Below are 20,643 nucleotides of genomic sequence, written 5' to 3'. Positions count from 1 at the left end.
AGAGATAATTTTGAGCCACCAGTAACTGTCGCGCTGCCTTCAACGACACCTTAGCAAGTTAAGTAGATGGTTTGCTTAGGCGAGAGCAAGAGCGGGCGCGGGTGCGCGCAGCTGACATGAGTCTGTTGTGCATCAACAACTTGTAATTCCCCATAGATTTGCTCGTTTTCTTGCAGTAATGTCGCCATTATCCTTGCTGCTACGCCAAAAACACAACTCAGTGTCGCCGCCTTTTGTTTGCTGATGTGACGTGCATTCGAGCGTAGCCTCACAGCGTCGACAACTCGCAGAGAGGGACGAATTAAAGGTAGTACTTTTCAAAGCGCGAATACAATGTGACATTTCACATATCAGCAATGGCAGCAATGGCAGCAGCAAAAGCAGCAAACCATCAACGGCATCAACACTGTCAGCAGACATCTCCGGTCCGCAGAGGAAGTGACTGCATCTTGGCATAGCGCACCTGTGTTGCTGGTGCTGGTGCTGGTGCTGCTGCTCGTCACCCCGCCAACGCCTACAAATACCTACTTATTAAAATACTGGCTTGTTACTGGTGTTGTTGGCTGCATCCGATTGTTGTGCTGTTGCTGTTGTGCTTTAAGGCAGTCGCGTTATCATTAGAAATGCATGACAATGTCGGTAAAACGTTATCCTGCATGTAGGGGTAGTGGTGGGTGGGCCAGTGGCCGGAAAGCTTGTCGCTTTCGGGGTGTTGGGGACATTTGTTTGCTGGTTGGTTGGTTGCTGGGTTGTCGTTTTGTCGTAAACACAAATTTAGATTAAAGATTGAAACTTTGTTAATGTTGCGCAAGGTAGGATTTTTTGCGCATTTTTGTGTTTTTTTTTTGTAATTTGTGTTTTTCTATTCCATTTTCGCTTTGTTGTAAATGTCAAATGAGCAGCAGACGGAAACGAGCATTTGGAATATTTATATGCAATACTCGTTTGATGTTCTTCAGAAGAAGAGAAGTGAAACGTCGACGCGCGGAAGAGTTGGGTTTGATGAAAGGAGGGTAGAAGAAAGGCTGGGGAAACATTGGAAAGGAATTGTGAAAACTGCTGGTGAAGCATTCACAACTCTTTAATATTCTTGGAATTTTCCGAAAACAAAATTTAGTTGTTGGAATTCAATTTCGTTACTCAACATGTAAACTTCGCAACGCAACTTCAATGTCAAACTTCATTGAGCTCAGTTGCTCACTTAATTATTTTTTTTTTTTTTTCAAATACCAATTGAAAAATCAATCAAATTATATATTCTGTGCATGATTCACTTCATTTTTCTCGAATTTCTAGAAATGTCACCAGTAATTAGAAAAACTTTTCTGCCGACGCCACGTCTGCTGCTGGCCACTACCATCGCCTTCAACTCCATTGCAAAGGTCTTTGTAAGGCAAACAGACAAACTTATTTGTAGATGATGTGCACACGGGCGGGCAAAGTTTGCTTCGTGAGCTGAAAAAATGGGAGACTTTTTTTCTTTTAATTGAGGCATTGCAATAATTTAATATTATAAACGAAAAAACATATGCACTATTGAATTCCACCGTTCGCAGTAATGGGAATCTTTCACTCCATATTATGGCCTTAAAAGATTAAAATGTGGACCCTTAAGAGATCTCACTAACTGTGGTCTGTTTCGTCTGCGGTCCGTCAGGCGAAGAAGGGACAGCAAAGGGTTCCATTATTCAACTGCTTAACAACACGAGCGGGGCACTCAGAAGTCGTTAAAGAGCTTTCAAGTGACGCATTTCTCTTGTGCCTGCATAACTTCGCAGAACGTCGAGGGGTGCCCAACAAAACTCGAAGTGATATATATATATATATATATATTATTGGCGCTTACACCCTTTTTGGATGTTTGGCCGAGCTCCTCCTCCTATTTGTGATGTGCGTCTTGATGTTTTTACACAAATGGTGGGACCTACAGTTTCAAGCCGACCCCGAACGGCAAATATTTTTATGAGAAGCTTTTTCATGGCAGAAATACACTCGGAGGTTTGCCATTGCCTGCCGAGGGGCGACCGCTAAATTTTTTTCTTAATTTTGGTGTTTCACTGAGATTCGAATCTACGTTCTCTCTGTGAATTCCGAATCGTAGTCACGCACTAACCCATTTGGCTACGGCGGCCGCCGAAGTGATAATAAAACAATATTTGTGAGAGCCCAGAACGAGCTCACGGAAGAACGTTTGTTTGATTTCAACAGTCTAGGAAGCGAAGGGAAACTACGCAGTATTAAGTGCACATTCGATTGTCTTGCGAATCCAGCAGAGAGGCGCAAAGCGTGTGCTCATAAAGCCCTTGAATCAAATTTGCCGTATCGCCTCTTCATTAACATCGAGCGACTGCTAACCCAACAAGCCTCAGCTCAGTTCAACCACCCGGTACAGATCACGAAAGAGTGTGTCTTAGAAATCCTGATGTACAGCAAAAACTTAAGAAGTGTTGCTTCTTTTTGCGGCATAAAACTGTAAGTCCCTTGATTTGTGGAAAAAAGACACCAACACGCACTCCACAAATAAGAAGTAGAGCTCGACCGTCCAACAAAGGAGAGCCAATCCCGATTATATACATATATACGGAATATTATTAGATGGCACTGGACTGGAACACGCAAGGCAGCAAAGGTCGCGATCGGCCAAAGATCACTTGACGAAAGGCGATGTTGCGCAAACTAGCAGATGCCGACAAGAACGACAAAAACAACAGTCCAGAACCGTATGCGAGGGAACAGTCTTGTCGAGGCCCTATTCACCCGAGCGGAGTGAACAAGGATATAAAAAAATATTATTCTCATTATGTTAATCCAGTTTTCCACGACCTCATTATTACCTTTGATAATATCTCACAAATCGCTCAGAGGACACCATCTTGATCAAAAAGTTCCCGCAAATTAACTATCAGAGAGCTGGCAGAGGACTTAAACATTGCTTATTTATACGTTCAGGACATTATTTGGGTTTGTGCCATGATTTCCAAAGACATGATTTTCTAGGCTGAGTAGGACCCAAAATTCATCAAACGCATCATTACTAGAGACGAGACGGAAGTCCAGATATAAGACGAGTAAATGGAGAGCTCCAAATAAACCAAATAACCAATAAACAAAAAAGAATACAGATGCCAAGCATAAATCCAACCCAACATTTATCAAACACATCATTACTGGAGTCGAGACGTAGGCTTGTGAGTACGATACGCAGTTCGGATATCAGACGAGTGAGTGAAGAGCTCCGAATGAACTAAGACCAAGAAAACCACATCGCTTTCAGTCAGAAAGGGAAGCGAAGCTCACGGTTTTTATGAATTAGATTGGTATTGTACCCCACGAATGTATACCAGAAGATCAGACGGTTAAAAAGAACTATTATTTGGGCATTATGAGACGTTTATGTGAAGCAACTCGCCAAAAAATAAAGGATTTGTGGGAAAACAACTCGTGGATTTAGCTCTATGAGACCGCACAGTGGCATCATTCTCGGTGAATCTTTGACCAAGAATGAAACGAATATCATCCAACAGCCATCGAATTCACCCGATATGGCTCCTGTTTGATCGAGTCAAAAAACCACTACGGGGAACGCGGTTTTACAGCCGAAAGGACGTAATGCAAAAGTCGAATTCGGCTCTACTGGCTATACCGAAAATGAAGTTCCAGAAATGTTTCGCGAACTGGATCAAACGCTGGCAAGCGCAGAAGTACTTTGAAGGCAATAATATCCCCTTTGAGGAATAAACTTGTATTTTGAATTTTCTGAATATGTAGATAGGTAGGTGAAATGGTTGAAGTCCCGGTCTGGCACTCACCAAGTAGCACTGAAGCACCGTTTTGATACCATTATGAGACCTCCAACAGGCAGATATCTACAACCAGCCAGAGCTTTTGATATAATGGAGAAGAATGGTAAAATTTAGGTTAGCGCACTGGCCCAGATTGTCGAAGAAAGGAGCTCCCAGTGATCTTAATCGCCTAGCTGCCAAATCCGGACATTTACAGAAAAAGTGCTCAAGAGTCTCCTTCTCTGAAAGCTCCCCACAGCTTCTGCAATGCCGGTTAAATGGTAACCCTAGCTTTGCCGCGTGTGAGCCGATCGTCCAGTGACCGGTAAACACAGCTACGAGTTTGGAAATTGAATGGCGAAAATTCCAAATGACTTTCTGAGCCCTTCGCATATTTTACTGGGGCCAATAAGTTTTCCAAACAGCACATGAAGAAATTGGGCTCCATCTTTTCTGCGCTTTCCTGAGAAGAAATTTGTGCAGTTCCCCTTTTACAACTGTCAGAGTGATGCCGCTGATCGGGTAGGACGTCTCTGAGGCCAATTTACTCCCCTTCCTCGCAAACTCATCAGCAATTTCATTTCCCTCTATGTTCCTATGTCCTGGAACCCAGATCAGAGAAATGTTACGTGCACACCCAAGAGATTTGATTTCCTCCTTACAGGTGTTTACTTATTTCGTTCTGCACCATGGCGTCGTCAGAGCCTTGATCGCGGCTTGACTATCGGAGAAAATGTTAATATCTCCCTCGCTCCCGCGTTCCCTAAGCATGAATCCCTGCAGAATCGCAAAGACTTCTGCTTGAAAAACACTAGCAGTATTCGGCAGTTAAAAGGAGATAGATAAATTGGATTTAGATTTAGAGAAAACCCCTGCTTCGACATCCGATTACATCTTGGAACCGTCAGTGAAGACAGAGATGCAAGCTTTGGTACAGATTTTCCCCTCCATCCAATCCTCTAGTTTGCGGATAGAGAGATATGTTCAAAGTTCGGAGAAATACGGTGTTAACTTCCCGAAAAAGCTGTCATGTCCCTTGAGAGATTGCCTCCAGAGTCTAACCTCCTCCAACCTGATTGCACTTTGAGCTGCGATGAAAATAACGTAAAAGTCGATGGGGAAGTAAGTGCAAAACGATATTCAGGGCAGCACTGGGACTAGTTTTACATACTTCGGTAATGCCAATGCATGCAGTCCTTTGCACCCTCCTCTTTCTGAATATATTCCGAGAACTTTTTGATCAAGGTGGTATTCGCCTGAATATCCATGCATTACCGCAACCTTATTTCCAAAACGTCGGATAAGGCATACGACAAAAACAGTCCAACAATCTCAAATTTCAGCTACGAGGCGACCAAGGATCCTTATCACAGTACTTCCACTGAAATTTGTAACGACTTTAAAGGAATAATTTGGAGTTTCATCTCGTCTCACCAATTTTTGCAACTTTTAAAATAAGTTACCGTAGGATTACTTAACTCTTCAAAATTGCCACCAACAACATTTGCGAACTTTTGTTAGTCGCCCAATATAAATGCAATATTTATTTCTTATGCAGGCTTTCTCTTTTTTTATGCGACCCCTGGACAACCAACCCCGCGCCTTACCTTCGAGCCGACCGTCTGTTGTTCCGATTAATTAGCATTCGTAATTGATGTTTGCAAAAGTTTTGCCTACGATTTCTACATTTCGGACGTTTCAACACAATGTGTCTGACTGACCGTACGTCTCTTGGTGTGTCTCCGCTTTCGGCGGATGTGTGATGCTGTGAGTACCGCTCGTCGTCGTCGTCGTCCATCCATAGATGTTGGTTGCCCTTTTTGCGTGTGGACACTCGCTGTGGCTGTGTTTGGTGTTTGGGCGTACGCCATAGTGATATTGCTGTTGTTGTTGTTGCAGTTGAAGTTTTGCATTTGTGACCGCTGCTAGCGCTGCCTGTTTTATATGTTGTCAGGCCATTGAACGTGCCGGCGTACATCAGTTTGGTGGTACGTGACTTTGGTGCGAATTACTTTTGCTTTGATTTAATGTAATTAAAAAATTTGTAGGCAAATTTTAAAAATACCTACCTACATACTAACTCTAGTGAGTAGTGAAAACATGGAGCAGGGTGGCGTACTAGAAAATGCATAGTGCCGAAGAAATGTCTTATTCTAATCAATGTGACTTCGGGAAGTCTTTAAACAGACTTGAAATAGCTTGATAAAAAAATATTTGATTTAAATTATAATATTTTTTTACGAGGAGGAAGCATTGAATGACTTTATCTCCCGTTAGTGTTGGACTTTAACCCGAGCTAAACATCCTACCGTCGGCCGCCGTAGCCCAATCGGTTGGTGCCTGACTACCATTCGGGAGTGCGTAAGTTCGAATCTCCGTGCATGAAACAGCAAAATTATACAAAAAGGCAGGCAATGGCAAACCTCCGAGTGTATTTCTGCATGAAAAAGCTTCTCACAAAACCATTTGCCTTTCGGAGTCGACTTAAAATTGTAGGTTCCTCCATTTCTGGAACAACGTCAAGATGCACGCAGCCAATAGGGGGAGGACCTCGGCCAAACATCTAAGAGAAGCGTTCGCGCTAATTATTTATTTATTTTTTATATTAAACCTCCTACTGTCTATGTACTGAATTATTGAGAATTAGCGTGTTGAGCAACAAAAGTCTCGCCGTTTGTTTCCCTGTTTAATGAAACTCTCTTGGAAGAAAGTTGGCAGTATTAAAAATAGTGATTTATACCAGATTGATGAGGTACAGCCATACTCGCTAGCGCTGAATCTGTCTCGATAACTTTGTTGTTGCTTTCACATGGTATTTTTTCATAAAGCGAGTAGGACAAATAGTAAATCGAAGGCGCCTTATATAGTTTTGTTAGACCAAAATAATGAAAATTTAAAAATAAAAATTAAAAAAAAATAAAAATAGTCAAAACTTGTCAAAATTTTGATGCCGTATTATTAAATCGCGAGCTGCACTTGTGGGTGTATCGATTGAATTAAATGATTAGGAGGATTCAACTCTTTGATTTGATTTTTTTGCGTATCTTCATGTAAATTTTCGCCACAATGTGGACAGAGAGTTTCACAATTACTGTGAATGGCTTAGATTTAATTAATTTGACTCATTTCGAACTCAAGCTTATATTTTTGCTACTTTCTCCGGCGCGTTGTCCCACTAGCATCATAACAATAGTAAATATGTTGGTTTGCCTCGCACGCACAGCCTCTCTTGTGGGTCGTTTATTACAACCGCCTGAAACGACTTACAGCTGCGACCACCGATTTCAGAGTTTCAATGATCATTTTTAACAATTTCCAGAGGCTGCTCATACGTGAAAATCTCCATGACATAAATGGTGTTTTGACATTTTCAGATCATAAGAAAATTTAAGGGCGCATTTGTATTTGAATACAAAATTATTGTCCAAGGAAAGAGAACCCTTTTCGCGATTTATTTTTGAAATAATTTTCAACATCTAGCAAATTTTGTGAATCAACGAGGACTTAAGCGAAAATTTTGGTATTTAAATCAATATAAATTAATATGAAAATAATTAGTTAATATAACTTCTAAAATTTGACCTGGCCGAACAAAAGTAATCATTTTCAGTGTCAATCAAGTAGCTGGTTCCAAATGCATGTATGTTTTGGCTTGGGGAATAAGTTCGTAACGTTTTTATATTTTCTTTTATTTTACAACGATTTATTTGCTGTTTGGCAAAGAGTAAATAATCATTCGATAGAACTCCTTCTGCTCTACAAGACTATGTTAATTGTATTTTTTGAGTTATTTAATTTATTATTAGTTTTTTATTGGACATCAAAACCACCAACTCTCTTATTTCTGCTTTGCAGTTATATGCTAAAGAAGCACAGTGCCAGCCATATCGCTACGCCGTCGGAAAGTCAGAAAAATGCATGCAATCATGAGGGCTGCAAATATGTGGCACCCAACGCAACTTCGCTGCGAATTCACATAGCATCGCATGCTCAGGAGAAGCTCAAATGTAACGAGCCATCATGCAACTATGAAGGGAAAAGTTTGTTGCATTTAAAAAGGTGAGTATTTAGATATCGTAAAATATTTCTTAAAGATTTTGTAAATTCGTTGTAGTAAACAGCATATAATCTGCATAGTAAAATATTGGTATTTGGTTAATGACCGAAAATTAAAGATTTTCTATTTTTTCGAAAAAATATTTTTTTAACTTAATATTAAAAAATGTATGTATCTGTTGACCAAATCATCCGCTCGCTGTAGTCTGCCCATTATTGCTATGATTTCGCCCAGTTGGTATGAAACTTCGTGCTAGTGCCTGTTTTGGACCTATGTATGTATATACATATATTTATATAGTATATATATTCATATAGTATATGTAGATTAATTTCCAATGGTTTTTTAGTGGAGTCACAGCTTCATTGAAGTGTTGAAGGCCGTGCGAAGTAGTGGCTGATTTCTTCCCAATGTAGACCCAATAAGGTTGTGAGATAATTTTTATTCATTTATTTATTTGTAAGAGGAATGATTATTTATAATAAAGATATAAAGCGCTAGCCGCCAAGACCATCGGCCTGGGTCCGGAAATAGCGCAGCTACATATACATAGGTATATATATTATTAAGATTTCTAAACTGTACCGATTCCGGAGATGTAGACCAAAGCGGAGACCACGGCGACCTAAAAAATATACTCCCTGAGAAAGTAATAAAAGTTACTGCAATGTTAGTATCAAATGAAAGGAGTTTAATTCTTATTATTAATCTTATTTCAGAAATTTTTTTGCATAGGGTGGCCACTTACATATATATGTTATTAAAATTAATAAAATTTCCGCAATGCTCAAAAATAAAGTTAGTTGAAATTTTATAATTTACCATCGGCCACAAAAATTAAAATAAATTAAATTTGATAGTTAAAAATAAACGACAATGTGAGTATCAAATGAAAGGAGTTTTATGAATTCTTAATATAGAATTGTTTTTTATAGGGTTGCCATTTACACGCATATTTTATTCAAATTAATAAAATTTGCGCATTGCGCCAATCAAAATTTTACGATGCGATTGTCAAATCAGTGGTATTTGAGACAATTTAATCCAGAAACATTTTAAGCAAGGTTGCTATCTATCTTGAAAACGTTAATAAATTTAATAAATTAGTTTAAAAGTTACAGAAATATATTCCAATATTGGTATCGCATGAAAGGAATTTGAGAAAACATTAATTCAGAAATATTTTTTCACATAGTTGCCACCCTTATATTTTATTAAAATTAATTAAATTTGTGCAATGACCCAATTAAAATTTTAGGAGGCGGTTATCAAATCAGAGGCATTTGAAAACAATTTAATCCAGAAACATTTTAAGCAGGGTTGCTATCTATCTTGAAAATGTTAATTAATTTAATAAATTAGTTTAAAAATTACAGAAATATATTCCAATATTGGTATTGCATAAAAGGAATTTGAGAAAGCATTAATTCAGACATATTTTTCACAGAGTTGCCACCCTTATATATTATTAAAATTAATAAAATTCTGTGCAATGACCCAATTTAAATTTTACGATGTGAATATCAAGTGGAAGTTACTTAAGTACAAACCAGTCTAGAAATATTTCTGTACAAGGTTACCATCTGTCATAAAAATTAAAATAAATTAAATTTGATAGTTAAAAATGAATGGCATCATGAGTATCAAATGAAAGGAGTTTGAGAAAGTCTTAATTCAGAAATACTTTTTTTATAGGGTTGCCACTTACATACCTATTTGATTAAAATGACTACATAAAATATATGCAATGAACTAATTAAAATTGTATAATGTGAATATCTAATCAAAAATATTTGAAGACCGTTAAATACAGAAATGTTTCTGAAAGAGGTTGCCATCTATCTTGAAAATGTAAATTAATTAACTATTTGGTTGCAAAGTATACTACAATACTGGTATCACTTGAAAAGTTTGAGAAAGCCTTAATTCAGAAATATTTTTGCATAGGGTTACCACTTACATAAACATATTTCATTAAAATTAGTAAAATATGTGCAATGCGTCAATCAAAATTTCACGAGGCGGTTATCAAATCAGAGGTATTTGAAAACAATTTAATCCAGAGACATTTCAAGAAAGGTTGCCATCCGTCTTAAAAATGTAAACTAATTAATTATAATAATTCAAAAATAACGAAAAGAGATTCCAATATTGGTATCACATAATAGGAATTTGAGAAAGCCTTAATTCAGAAATATTTTTTCGTAGAGTTGCCACACAAATATTTTATTACTGTAAAATTAGTAAAATATATGCAATGACCCAATTAAAATTTTACGCTGTGAATATAAAATCAAAGGTATTTGAAGTCAGTTAAATACGGAAATATTTCTAAACAAAACGAATAGTCGCTGTTGCTTTGCCTAAGCCTTTCTAGCGTCCTCAGCCAATTTTCACTACCTTTCAGCATGTTTTGAATGAGTTTGAAGACGTAGCTTTCTCCGAATATGCACCAAGTGTTCCTCTTGTACTATTAAAACGAGTGCATTCGATAATCACGTAGTGCACATCTTCCATGGCGGCCCCTCCGCAGTGGCCGCATACAGGACCAGGTTCGTGTTTGAACCAATGCAAATAAGACTTAAAACATCCGTGCGCAGTTAAGAACTGGGTTCAGTAAAAATCCACCGCACCTTGCATTATTTTGAGCCAGTACTTCAATTCCGGCATGCAACGATACGTACAACGGCCGCTTGTGAAATTTGCATGTCTTTGTTGCTAAACTTCCACGCTGGATGCTCTTGCGTCAAAATGTTCGATTTTGTTCGCGAAAAGCTTTGCTACCTCTTCTGCGAACACATCGACATATTCTCTCAACAATTAATGATATATTGTCTGATACTCTTTTTTTTGATAGCAGACTCCAGGTGGGTTCTAAACGAAAGCCTTTTGTCTCGCATAATACCAAGATATATCGCTGCTTAACACGGCTTACAATCCTATTCACAAGTGTTCTCTATGAACGAATCAACGAATATGCAGAGAGCATTATTGATGACTACCAATGCGGATTTCACAATCGACCAATGCTTTCTTCTTAGCCAAATGTTTGAAAAACATCACGAAAATGGGCTAGTTGTCCAGTGCCCCTTCGTTGATTTCCAATCAGCCTACGCCAGTGTTAAATAATGTAGGATTCACCATGTATTGCTAAGACTTGGAATACCAATCAAACTAATAAAGCTCGTTAACGCGACGCCCACACAAACAACATCAAAAGTGAGCTTTCAAGGGAAGCTCAGAAACGGTGTGAAGCAAGGTGATGTGCTATCCACTGTCATATGCAATTTGATGCTGCACTTTGTGGGAAAGGAAGTCAACATGCGCTTACGCAGATGATGTCGCTATTCCCTCGAGGAGTACGAACGATTTCAAAGAAACCTTTTAAAGATTAACAAAATTGCGAACGGTATTGGTCTTTTTGTAAACAACAGCAAAACCAAATATTTGCTGAAGTCGCGGTGGCCTACACAAGTGCAAAATATTCATATGGGAGCTTATACTTTTGAAACAGTGATGCATTTTAAGTATTTGGGGGTTATGTTCGCATGTAACGGTGATAGAACTTCTGCAGTCAGGAAGCGCATCCACGCAGCCAAAAAACGTATTATGCCCCCCTTAACTTGTTCGAGGCCCACCTCATGTCGAAAACCACAAAGCTAACTAGGTACAAGACCCTTATCCAACCGATGTGAACATATGGATTTGAGGTATGGACTCTTAAAGCTGCTGACTGTGCGCTGATTGCTGGCATTGAAAGAAAAATTTGAAGAAAGATTTTTGGTCCAATAAGAATGGATGATGGTACCTATAGAATTCGGTACAACTCCGAACTAAACGATCTCACTCAGAACGACAGCGCAGCGCATAAGACGGCTGTGCCGTGAAGAAAGCCATGACAGGAAAGCTAATGGGCGTAATGGCTAAAGGTACACCGAGCAACCGATGAATAGATGCAAAATGATCTAAAGCGAATTTGGGAATACGTAACTACGAAGCAAGAGCTCAAGAGTGGTCGCTTTGGAGGAGCATTGTGAAGGAAGCTTTGACGCACCCCGCGTTGTATTACCAAGGTACTTAATAGTTGGAATAGTAGTGACTCTGTGCTCGTCAACTCTCATAGTGACTTCCTGCAACTTTTGTTCCGCTAGAGATGAGTACCAGTTGCAGACGAAGAGCAAGGCCTCATTTGCGTAGGTTCAGTTGATCTTTGCTTTGGAAAGATCAGATGGAGAAGGCCTTGGCTTCACTTGGTGTATGCAACTGCCACCGGTTATCACGAGAAAGAAACGACTGCCGCGCTGGTATTAAACTCGACCGAAATCGCGCATCCGGTTATTGCGCCAAACAAGAAAGGGGCAAAAATTTCCAACTTGGTTTCCCCAACATTTTCGTTTTTACAAATTTATGTTTCTGGCATACTACTGTGGGCAAAAAGTAAGGTGATTGTAAAATGGAAAATCTTTATTTATTCTTGTAAATCAATTTCATCCCCTTCAAAATAATCCCCTCTCGATGAAATACACTTATGCCACCGATTTTTCCAATCCCCGAAACATGTCAAATAGTCCATTTCCGGTATAGCCATCAGCACCTTCTTCGATTCAGCTTTTATCTCCTCAATCGACTCGAAACGCGTTCCCCGGAGTGGTCACTTGAGTTTTGGGAATAGCCAGAAGTCACACGGAGCCAAATCAGGCGAATACGGTGGTTGCGGAACGATATGCGTGGAACTTTTGGCGAAATGGTCACGAAGAACGAGTGCAGTGTGAGACGGTGCATTATCGTGATGCAAAAACCAAGAGTTGGTGGCCCATAATTCTGGTCTTTTTAGACGAATTGCTTCACGTAAACGACACATAACGCTCAAATAATATTCCTTTTTAACAGTTTGGCCAGGTGGAAGGAGTTCATAGTGCACCACACCACGAAAATCGAAAAAAACTGTCATCATGACCTTTATTTTTGAACGAGTTTGACGTGCTTTTTTCGGTCTGGCCTCGCCTTTACCACGATATTCGCTTGATTGGTCGGTTGTTTCAGGGTCGTAAGCATAAATCCAAGTCTCATCTCCCGTAATTATGCATTTGAGCTTGTCCTGATAGTCTGAAAGCATTGTTTCACACACATCAACGCGACGACTTTTTTCCAAGAAATTGAGAGTTTTCGGTACCAAACGAGATTTGACTTCTCGTAGGCCCAAATGGTCTTTCAAAATGGTTTTCACAGATCCTTCTGATATTCCGATCATATCAGTAAGGTCTTTAACAGTCAACCGACGACTTTTGAGCACTAACTCCTTCACTTTATTGACGTGTTGGTCAACTGTTGACGTCGATGGTCGTCCGGAGCGCTCCAAGTCATCAACACGTTCTCGACCCTCTTTGAAGTCTTTGTACCACTTATAAACATTTTTCTGCGACATGGTCGAATCACCAAATGCCTTCTGCAACATGCTAAACGTTTCCGTAGCCGAAATTTCATTCCGCAAACAAAATTTGATGGCACTTCTCTGCTCAATCAAATCAGACATTGTAGAAATCGAAAAATGCACTCTTGGTCGTTTGGTAAACACAAGCGTAAATATATTACTGATAATGACATTCACATGAGAGTTGGCCCAGATGTTATTAACAGAGCTGCCAACTCATGAAAAAAATAACTAGAGCGAAATTTTAATCCCGCGAAGTTTGACAAAATTCACCTTACTTTTTGCCCACAGTAGTACTTCAATGACATATTTTGCAAAATTTTACATATCTTGTGATTCTAGGGTAAAAATGTCGTTGCCTAATTTTGTGCTATGGATAACCAAAATCACTGCGCTCATGCGACCTGAACGCTTGCGCTTACCTCCTTTTCCCAGCATGAAACTGTAGTTCAGATGAAAAAAATTGTGCTTAATTGAATAGGCAATCGCCAAGGCAGGAGCGTATTTTTGAAGAAATTGAAATATCGCATTGGAAAAGAAATGGCAGAAGAGCTGCGAAAAATGTATGCGAATTCCAGAAAATGCAATTGGAAAAATACGCACGCTTGCTCCTACATACCTAACACATTTACATCTGTATGTGCATACTCTCACACATACATCCATACTTAGTTATGCATGCACTTTTATGAAACTAATCACTACATTGACTGCTTATGTCGGCCTATTCCTCACAATGACTTGCGATAATTATCTGCTTAATTCGCTACTTATTTTGGTCACCTTGGCGCTATCCACTTGGCCCTTTTGCAGCAACTCATCATCGCATAAACACACTTACTTCGCCCCGTGGAGGTGCACATTGTTGGTAGGCAGCGTCAACAGCGGCAACGACAGTTCTAAGCCCGACCGATAAGGCTTTGTAAAAATCCAAAGGCATAATTGCAATGTTCGCAACCGTTTGCAGCAGCCGTTGCATGCATAAATTGATGGGCGAACATTTACAAGTAGCCAAAAAAAAGTGCAGGAAAAGCAAGAAAAGCAAGAAAAAGTCCCAGCTGCCGCTACTGATATTGCTGCATGGCATAATCCTCTGCCTGCGCGCCGCCTATGCCTTAGAAGTAAACACACACACACGCATACAGGTACGCCAACTAAACCAATGAAGGTTGCTGCAAACTGCAAAAAAAAGGAGAAAATAATGAGTAAAATGAATAAAGAAAACAAATAGAAATTTTAACGACGCGCAACTCAACCAAATAAAATCAATGGCCAACCAAACAGCCAGCGAACGAACCACTGAGCCGCCAACAAACCAACCAACCGACAACGAATTCCAAGCCATACCCTCAGGAATCGTGACTTATCGATCGCTTTGATATGCGCATTGAATTCCTGTAATATTTTGCAACAGTCGATACACCAACGTCACCGTCATCGCCACCGCCACTGCCACTGCCACCAATGGCCCCTTGAAGAGATTGCCAGAAGCTAACATTGGCTGCTTGAGCCAATTGGCTGCGCTGTGCATTTGCCACTGATACGAGTATCGCTGGTAGTTGGTTAGTATTGTTGTTGTAATGCGCTGTCCGCCCCTGATCGCATTCATGTTGTGCGCAGAAAATGATGATGATGGTGAAGACGACGAGGACGAGAACGAGAACAAGAACGACGGCGACACAACGTCACATGCACCAAACTCACTCTGGCCCCGAAGAATGAACGAAGATGAGGTGGACGATGATGACGACGACGAAGACAAGTACGAGTATAGCGCAATGATTGCCGGTCTGCATTGTTGTGATACTGATGCTGATGCTGGTGCTGATGCTGCTGACGATGCTGTGGCGGTTGACGATGATCGCCAAAGCGCGGGCGCGACAGTTTTTTGGTTTTACAATGGTCGCTCGCTTGTCGGCCTGTCGTTGTCGACCTGTCCCATGTACGGACGTACGTATGTACGTGTGTGCCCGGTAATGGTCGGTAAATGCGGTGGCGGTTATTGAAGTCAATTTAACCTTGAAATATGCGCTCGTTGGTAGCTGTTTGCGCGTTGCGATTCCCTCTGATTTGGATCATTGGCTGCATTGTTTGGTTTATTACAATTTTACATGCGTGTCCAAGCGAGCTGAGACACGTTCATATTCATGTTCGCATACACACATTCAATTACATGCGGTGGCAGATGTTTTTGCGGTTCGGCGGCGAGGCGGTGGAGTATTGGCTGAATAAATTGCATTTTTTTCAAGTGGTAGCTGCACCAACTATTTGAGTGGCTTCTTTCTTTGGAAATGCATCCTTTTAATCTACTTTGCATACATGGAAATTTGATAGTTTTAGAAGAATTTAGGAATTCTGTTGTAAGAAATATGCGGAGCCTGGAAAATTCCTGATAAACGAAGTATTACGCACCTTAATAAAATGATTTAGATAAACACCCTATACTTTCCGCATCGCTTTTCTGTCAAAAAATTAAGCCACTTTGTGAACTTACATCGTTAACATCCGAAAAATTGATAATCATCATCATTAATTCCTTTTGTCCCGAATGTTACATGGATGTGACACCATAAAGGGCAGGGATGTGCTATTGGATGGCTGAACCTACGACATGATGCCTCCCACCTATCACTTCCAATCATCTCTTTTCGCCTGCGCGCGCTGGTGCTGCTAACCCTGACTGGAGACTGAATACCTCTCAAAGAGAGAATCTTGAGTGGAAATGCGGTGAGAAAAACCTGGTTTGAGGCTGACGACGCCTTATCAGTCATAAATCATACTGCCACGAATCCAACAAACAACAAAGAAACAAAAGCTCCAGATGTACAAAACTATAATAAGACCGGTTCTCAACTACGGTCCTTAACAACAATGGTCCTTAAAGTTAATGACGCCAATTTACTGATGCGATTTGAAAGAAAAATTCTCAGCAAAATATTCGGTCCTACACGATTAGATGACGGTACATAACGCATGCGGTATAGCCACGAGCTCAGTGTTTTAGACGCGGGACGAAATGTAACGCGGTTTATAAAGTCGCAAAGATTACCGTGGTATGGACACGTCCTACAAATGAGCAGCGAAAGAGCGACCAAAGCAGTTTTTGAAGCAAATCCTGAAGAAGCAAGAAAGTTAGGTCGACCAAGGCGACGATGGTTGCAAGGCGTAGAAGACGGAATACCTAAAAAGAGAATCTCACAACATAGAGCGAAAGCGAGCTTTCGAGACGAATGGAGACGTATTGGAGAGGAGGGAATGGTTCACCCCCGACTGCAATGCCAATATGATGATGATGATGTTTCATTGGTATACACAAAACCTTACCATCGCTTACAGTCCTTCGTAATGACTTTAATTTCCTTAAATGACTTCCTAGTCGCACTCAACGCCTTTTAAAGCCTTCTTTTGCATGTGCACTTAGGCCGACCTTAACGTCTGCTACCTTACAGGTTTCATTCTACCGTCTGTCTGCAGAATTCAGTTGTGTTCTTTCGTAAGCTATGCCCGTTTAGATCCATTTTCACGTCCTTAGTTTTATCTTATACTGGATAGATAGTTGCTTGCTTTGACGCCAAAGATCTGCGTTGGAGATTGTTCTGGGCCAACAGATGCGCAGAACCCGCCGTAGGCACTTGTTGATGAAAACTTGTAGTTTGTTGGCGAAGAAGTCCGTCAGCAACCTAAAAAAATTACTGAATGATACAAAAAAAATAATTTTGAGTGATGGAAATTAAATTTGAAAAAAACTCGAGCATCGAGAGATTGGTAAGATTGTCCAGGAGGAAAGGAGAGAAGTAACAGAAAGGGAGAGATAGGATAGAATAGAGACAAAGTTGTCTAAGATATAGGTGGTCCTGTCAGAATTATCCACATATAGAGCAAATGCTCAGTGCTATTCGCCTCCTCTAAGCCAGAAAGGCGAATCGGGCCCCTACTGATTGCAGGTCGTCATATGCTGACCCCTTTTCTTGTGTTTTTTTTTTTTATTTTTTTTTTTTTCAGAAAGTGCAGCACTCAGACACAAGTAAGTCCATTGTACTGCACCCGGGTCCCCTTTTTAATTTTCTTTAAATCTACTCGATCTCCGAAGAAATCTGAGTAGATCTTGTCGTGCCAAAGAGCCAAGGTGGGCGCTTCTTAACACATCAGTGCCAAAGACCTCAAGCCTGATTCGAGCGAAGGCGGGCCAGGCACACAGAAAGTGGTCCGCCGTCTCATCCTCCTCTCCACATGCTGGGCAAAGTGCACTGTCTGAGATGCCCACCTTTTCCATGTACTTTGCCCATAGAAAGTGGCCCGTCATAAGTCCAACCAGCCGCCTACTGTCCCCTCTGCTTAGTGACAGGAGGAACTGCGACAGTCGGTGGGACATGAGGGGTAACATCAGTTTTGTCCATCTGCAGCTTCCTGTAATAATGTCGACCATCAACGGAACGTATTTTTTACCAAGTTTTAGAAGAAAAATCCACAGTTTTCTGTTCGGGCTTGTCACAAAACACTTTGCAGTTCTGTAGCGTTTCTAGACAGTCTCTTTAAGTTAATTGCATACATAACCACGGGTCCCATTCATGATTCCTGTAGAACTGATTCCAATTATTCGCTCTGGTCCCTATGGGGTAACTGCTGATCCGCAGTTGGCCAATTCATCGTCAATTTCATTTCCTTGAACTTTAAATCTTTATCTTAACCTTAACGCGTTCCACTGCTTGTCTGTCTAATTGACAAGTGCCAAAATATTATAAATTTTCCGGTAGGGTGATTAATTTTGTGCCACCTTGTATACAAGAGACTTGAATTTCTTTTCAGATAGTTCACTTAATGTATGTACAGTGACTCAACTTATCTTGATTAAAAAAGTTTTAGAGAAAAGAAAAGTTGTATTTTAAGACAAAATACAAATAAAACTATAGTTTTCGCATTGCGTATTCACGAGGGAGGCGCATGTATTCTCGGTATATTTAAAAAAAACTCGAATTAAATTCAACATAATTTTTATTTTTCAATATAATCAGCCTTAACTCCAATACACCTGTTATAACTTCAAATTAATTTTTCAATGTTATCCAAGAAATATTTCTCCTCCTTCTTTAAAAAATGCGCATTTTGAGCTTTTCAACGCCAGAAAATTCTTTCCACAAAGATTTAAATTTGGGAACAAAAACAAATCAAAAGAGGTCAATATCATTCGGGCTATATGGTGATTGATAAATTTCACCAATTGTGTGATATTTAAACCTGCAGTATGCACAGGTGTAGCAAAAATATGAGAGCACAGATGTTTAAATCTTTCCGACGAGTGTAAGGCACCTGAGAAGAAGATGCTGAGATGATTCCACTTCGTCCTTCAGACAGCTTCTCCAGAAGACTTGAAGCAATCCCAATTCTCACCGCATGAACACCTAGTGGACAATGTTTACTAAGGATACCTACCAAGTTCGAGAGCTGCGATTTTAGTAGCCTTAGAAGTTCTCTCGAGCGTCCCAGTTTACCCGTGGACAGAAGGATCTCGCGACTTTGCACATTTGTGCACTAGCCCAAAGCTCGCTGAGTTGACGCGACGCCAATCTTTCCAAGAGTAGACCACAGATTCTCAAGTTAACCCCAATTCTCTCATTTTGCGATAAAACCGTCTCCAGGATCCTCTGCCTAGCTAGCTCACCAGCCCAGCAGGTTCCCTCTATACCGCTGTGACCGGGAACCCAAATGAGGCTACTATCGAAGTATTTGTATGCAATCGAGAGAGAAGTCACGCATTGTCCGACTAATTTCGAACGCTCAAACAACGAGCCCAAGAGCCATTTAGCTGTCGGAGTATCATAGATATGGACATTACTGCTAACTGTATAGCCTTTTCATTTCTCTTCCGCCAACATCTACAGTGATAATGGAAGATTCCTAGTCTTTGGCGTGGATTCCAATAGGTCAGTGCCCCTTAGGAATGGCGACGACTTTGACAAAGTTCTCTTCAATTCAAGTAATCTATGAGCCGATTGCTGAAAATGCTGCATCATGCCTCTTTAAGCTTGCTATTGATTGAGAGAGAGAGATAGAGAGATCTGCTTTATTCTTCTCTTAAGGAACTAGCCCTAGCTTTCTCGTTTTCAAGTACGGTTCGGTGATCATGAACTCTAATTTAATCTATCTTATGCAACCCTAGTTCAGACGCATTTTCCAACCCATATCAATGGAGATGTTGCTAGAACCAAAGAAGTGGTCTAACTTTCGAAGAAAATAGTGACGATATTGCCTTGAAATTTGGTATTACGTGCCCTCGGAAATGGTGAACATTTCTTTCAGAAAGCAAGCGTTTATTCAAAAAGACCATTTTACTCGCATGAAGTTCTTTCCAAGCTTTGCTCGGTATGCCTCGTCGGACGTCGTTCTAAAACGTTGGCTTCAGTCAGCTTCTAATGGTTGTTTAGGGTTAGTTTTCATTGTGTTTGGCCGAGCTCCTCCTTCTATTCGTGGCGTGCGTCTTGATGTTGTTTCACAAATGGAGGGACCTACAGCCGACTCCGAAAGCAAATATTTTTTACGGAGAGCTTTTTCCATAGCAAAAATCCAGTCGAGGACGACCGCAATTGGAAAAAAACTTTTTCTATCATTTGGTGTTTCATGCACGGAAACTCGAACCTGTGCATTTCCGAATGGTAGATGTGTCGAGTGCTTTAATTTCAAAGGGATGCCCAACAGATCGTCGATCCATTAATGAAGATTGCTTGAGCCATGGACGAAGAATCTATTTTTAGATTAATACACCATCTCCTCTCAAAAAATCGTTTGCAGAAACCCAGAGCAATGTCCGCCTCTCAATTTTTTTTTTCACTTCGACATCCGAATTTTCCTTCCAATTCATCTAAGGCTTTAATCTTCCAACAACTAATTTACATTTTCACGAAGCATTCATCATCATTCTCCATTTTTCATGAATTTTTTTCCACCCACCAAATTCTTTTCGTTTTACTCATTTCCTTCATTTGTCACAAAAATTGTTTTCCATTACTTGAAAGTAAACTAATTGTGAGCAATAGGAATATCTGCAATTAGTGATCACTGAACAGCCTTTATTATTGTGATGATGTAGTTGTTGTTTTTGTTGTTTGCGTTGAGCGTGCACATGGACTTGTGAATTTCCCTTTCTTGTTTGTACACACACACACACATCCGTATATCGACTTTGATCTGTGTTCGATTGGTTGCTGTGCTGCTGTCAGGGCTGGCCGGTTGCCGCGGCTCCGAAATGAGGTGGCGAGGCACGCAGACCACTATTTGCCGCTAATTAAGCTCACCGCGTGCGCGCATAGGCATATACAAATATATACACACACAAACACACATACATACATATGTACTTACGTAAAATTTACAACCAA

The 20,643-nt window shown here is 40.3% G+C and overlaps 1 protein-coding gene across 1 annotated transcript in view; it reads left to right on the top strand.

Moving 5' to 3' along the window:
- The window catches only part of LOC128864457 (zinc finger protein 624), a 146,079-nt gene that overhangs the window by 117,036 nt on the left and 8,400 nt on the right, over positions 1–20,643 (top strand). The window contains exon 5 of the mRNA XM_054104121.1: positions 7,638–7,841. Coding sequence (XP_053960096.1) covers positions 7,638–7,841 — 204 coding nt within the window. The remainder of the gene's footprint in view (positions 1–7,637; positions 7,842–20,643) is intronic.

Source organism: Anastrepha ludens, chromosome 5, assembly GCF_028408465.1.
Source record: "Anastrepha ludens isolate Willacy chromosome 5, idAnaLude1.1, whole genome shotgun sequence".
Taxonomy (NCBI): domain Eukaryota; kingdom Metazoa; phylum Arthropoda; class Insecta; order Diptera; family Tephritidae; genus Anastrepha; species Anastrepha ludens.
This window is presented reverse-complemented; position numbering and strand designations above follow the sequence as displayed.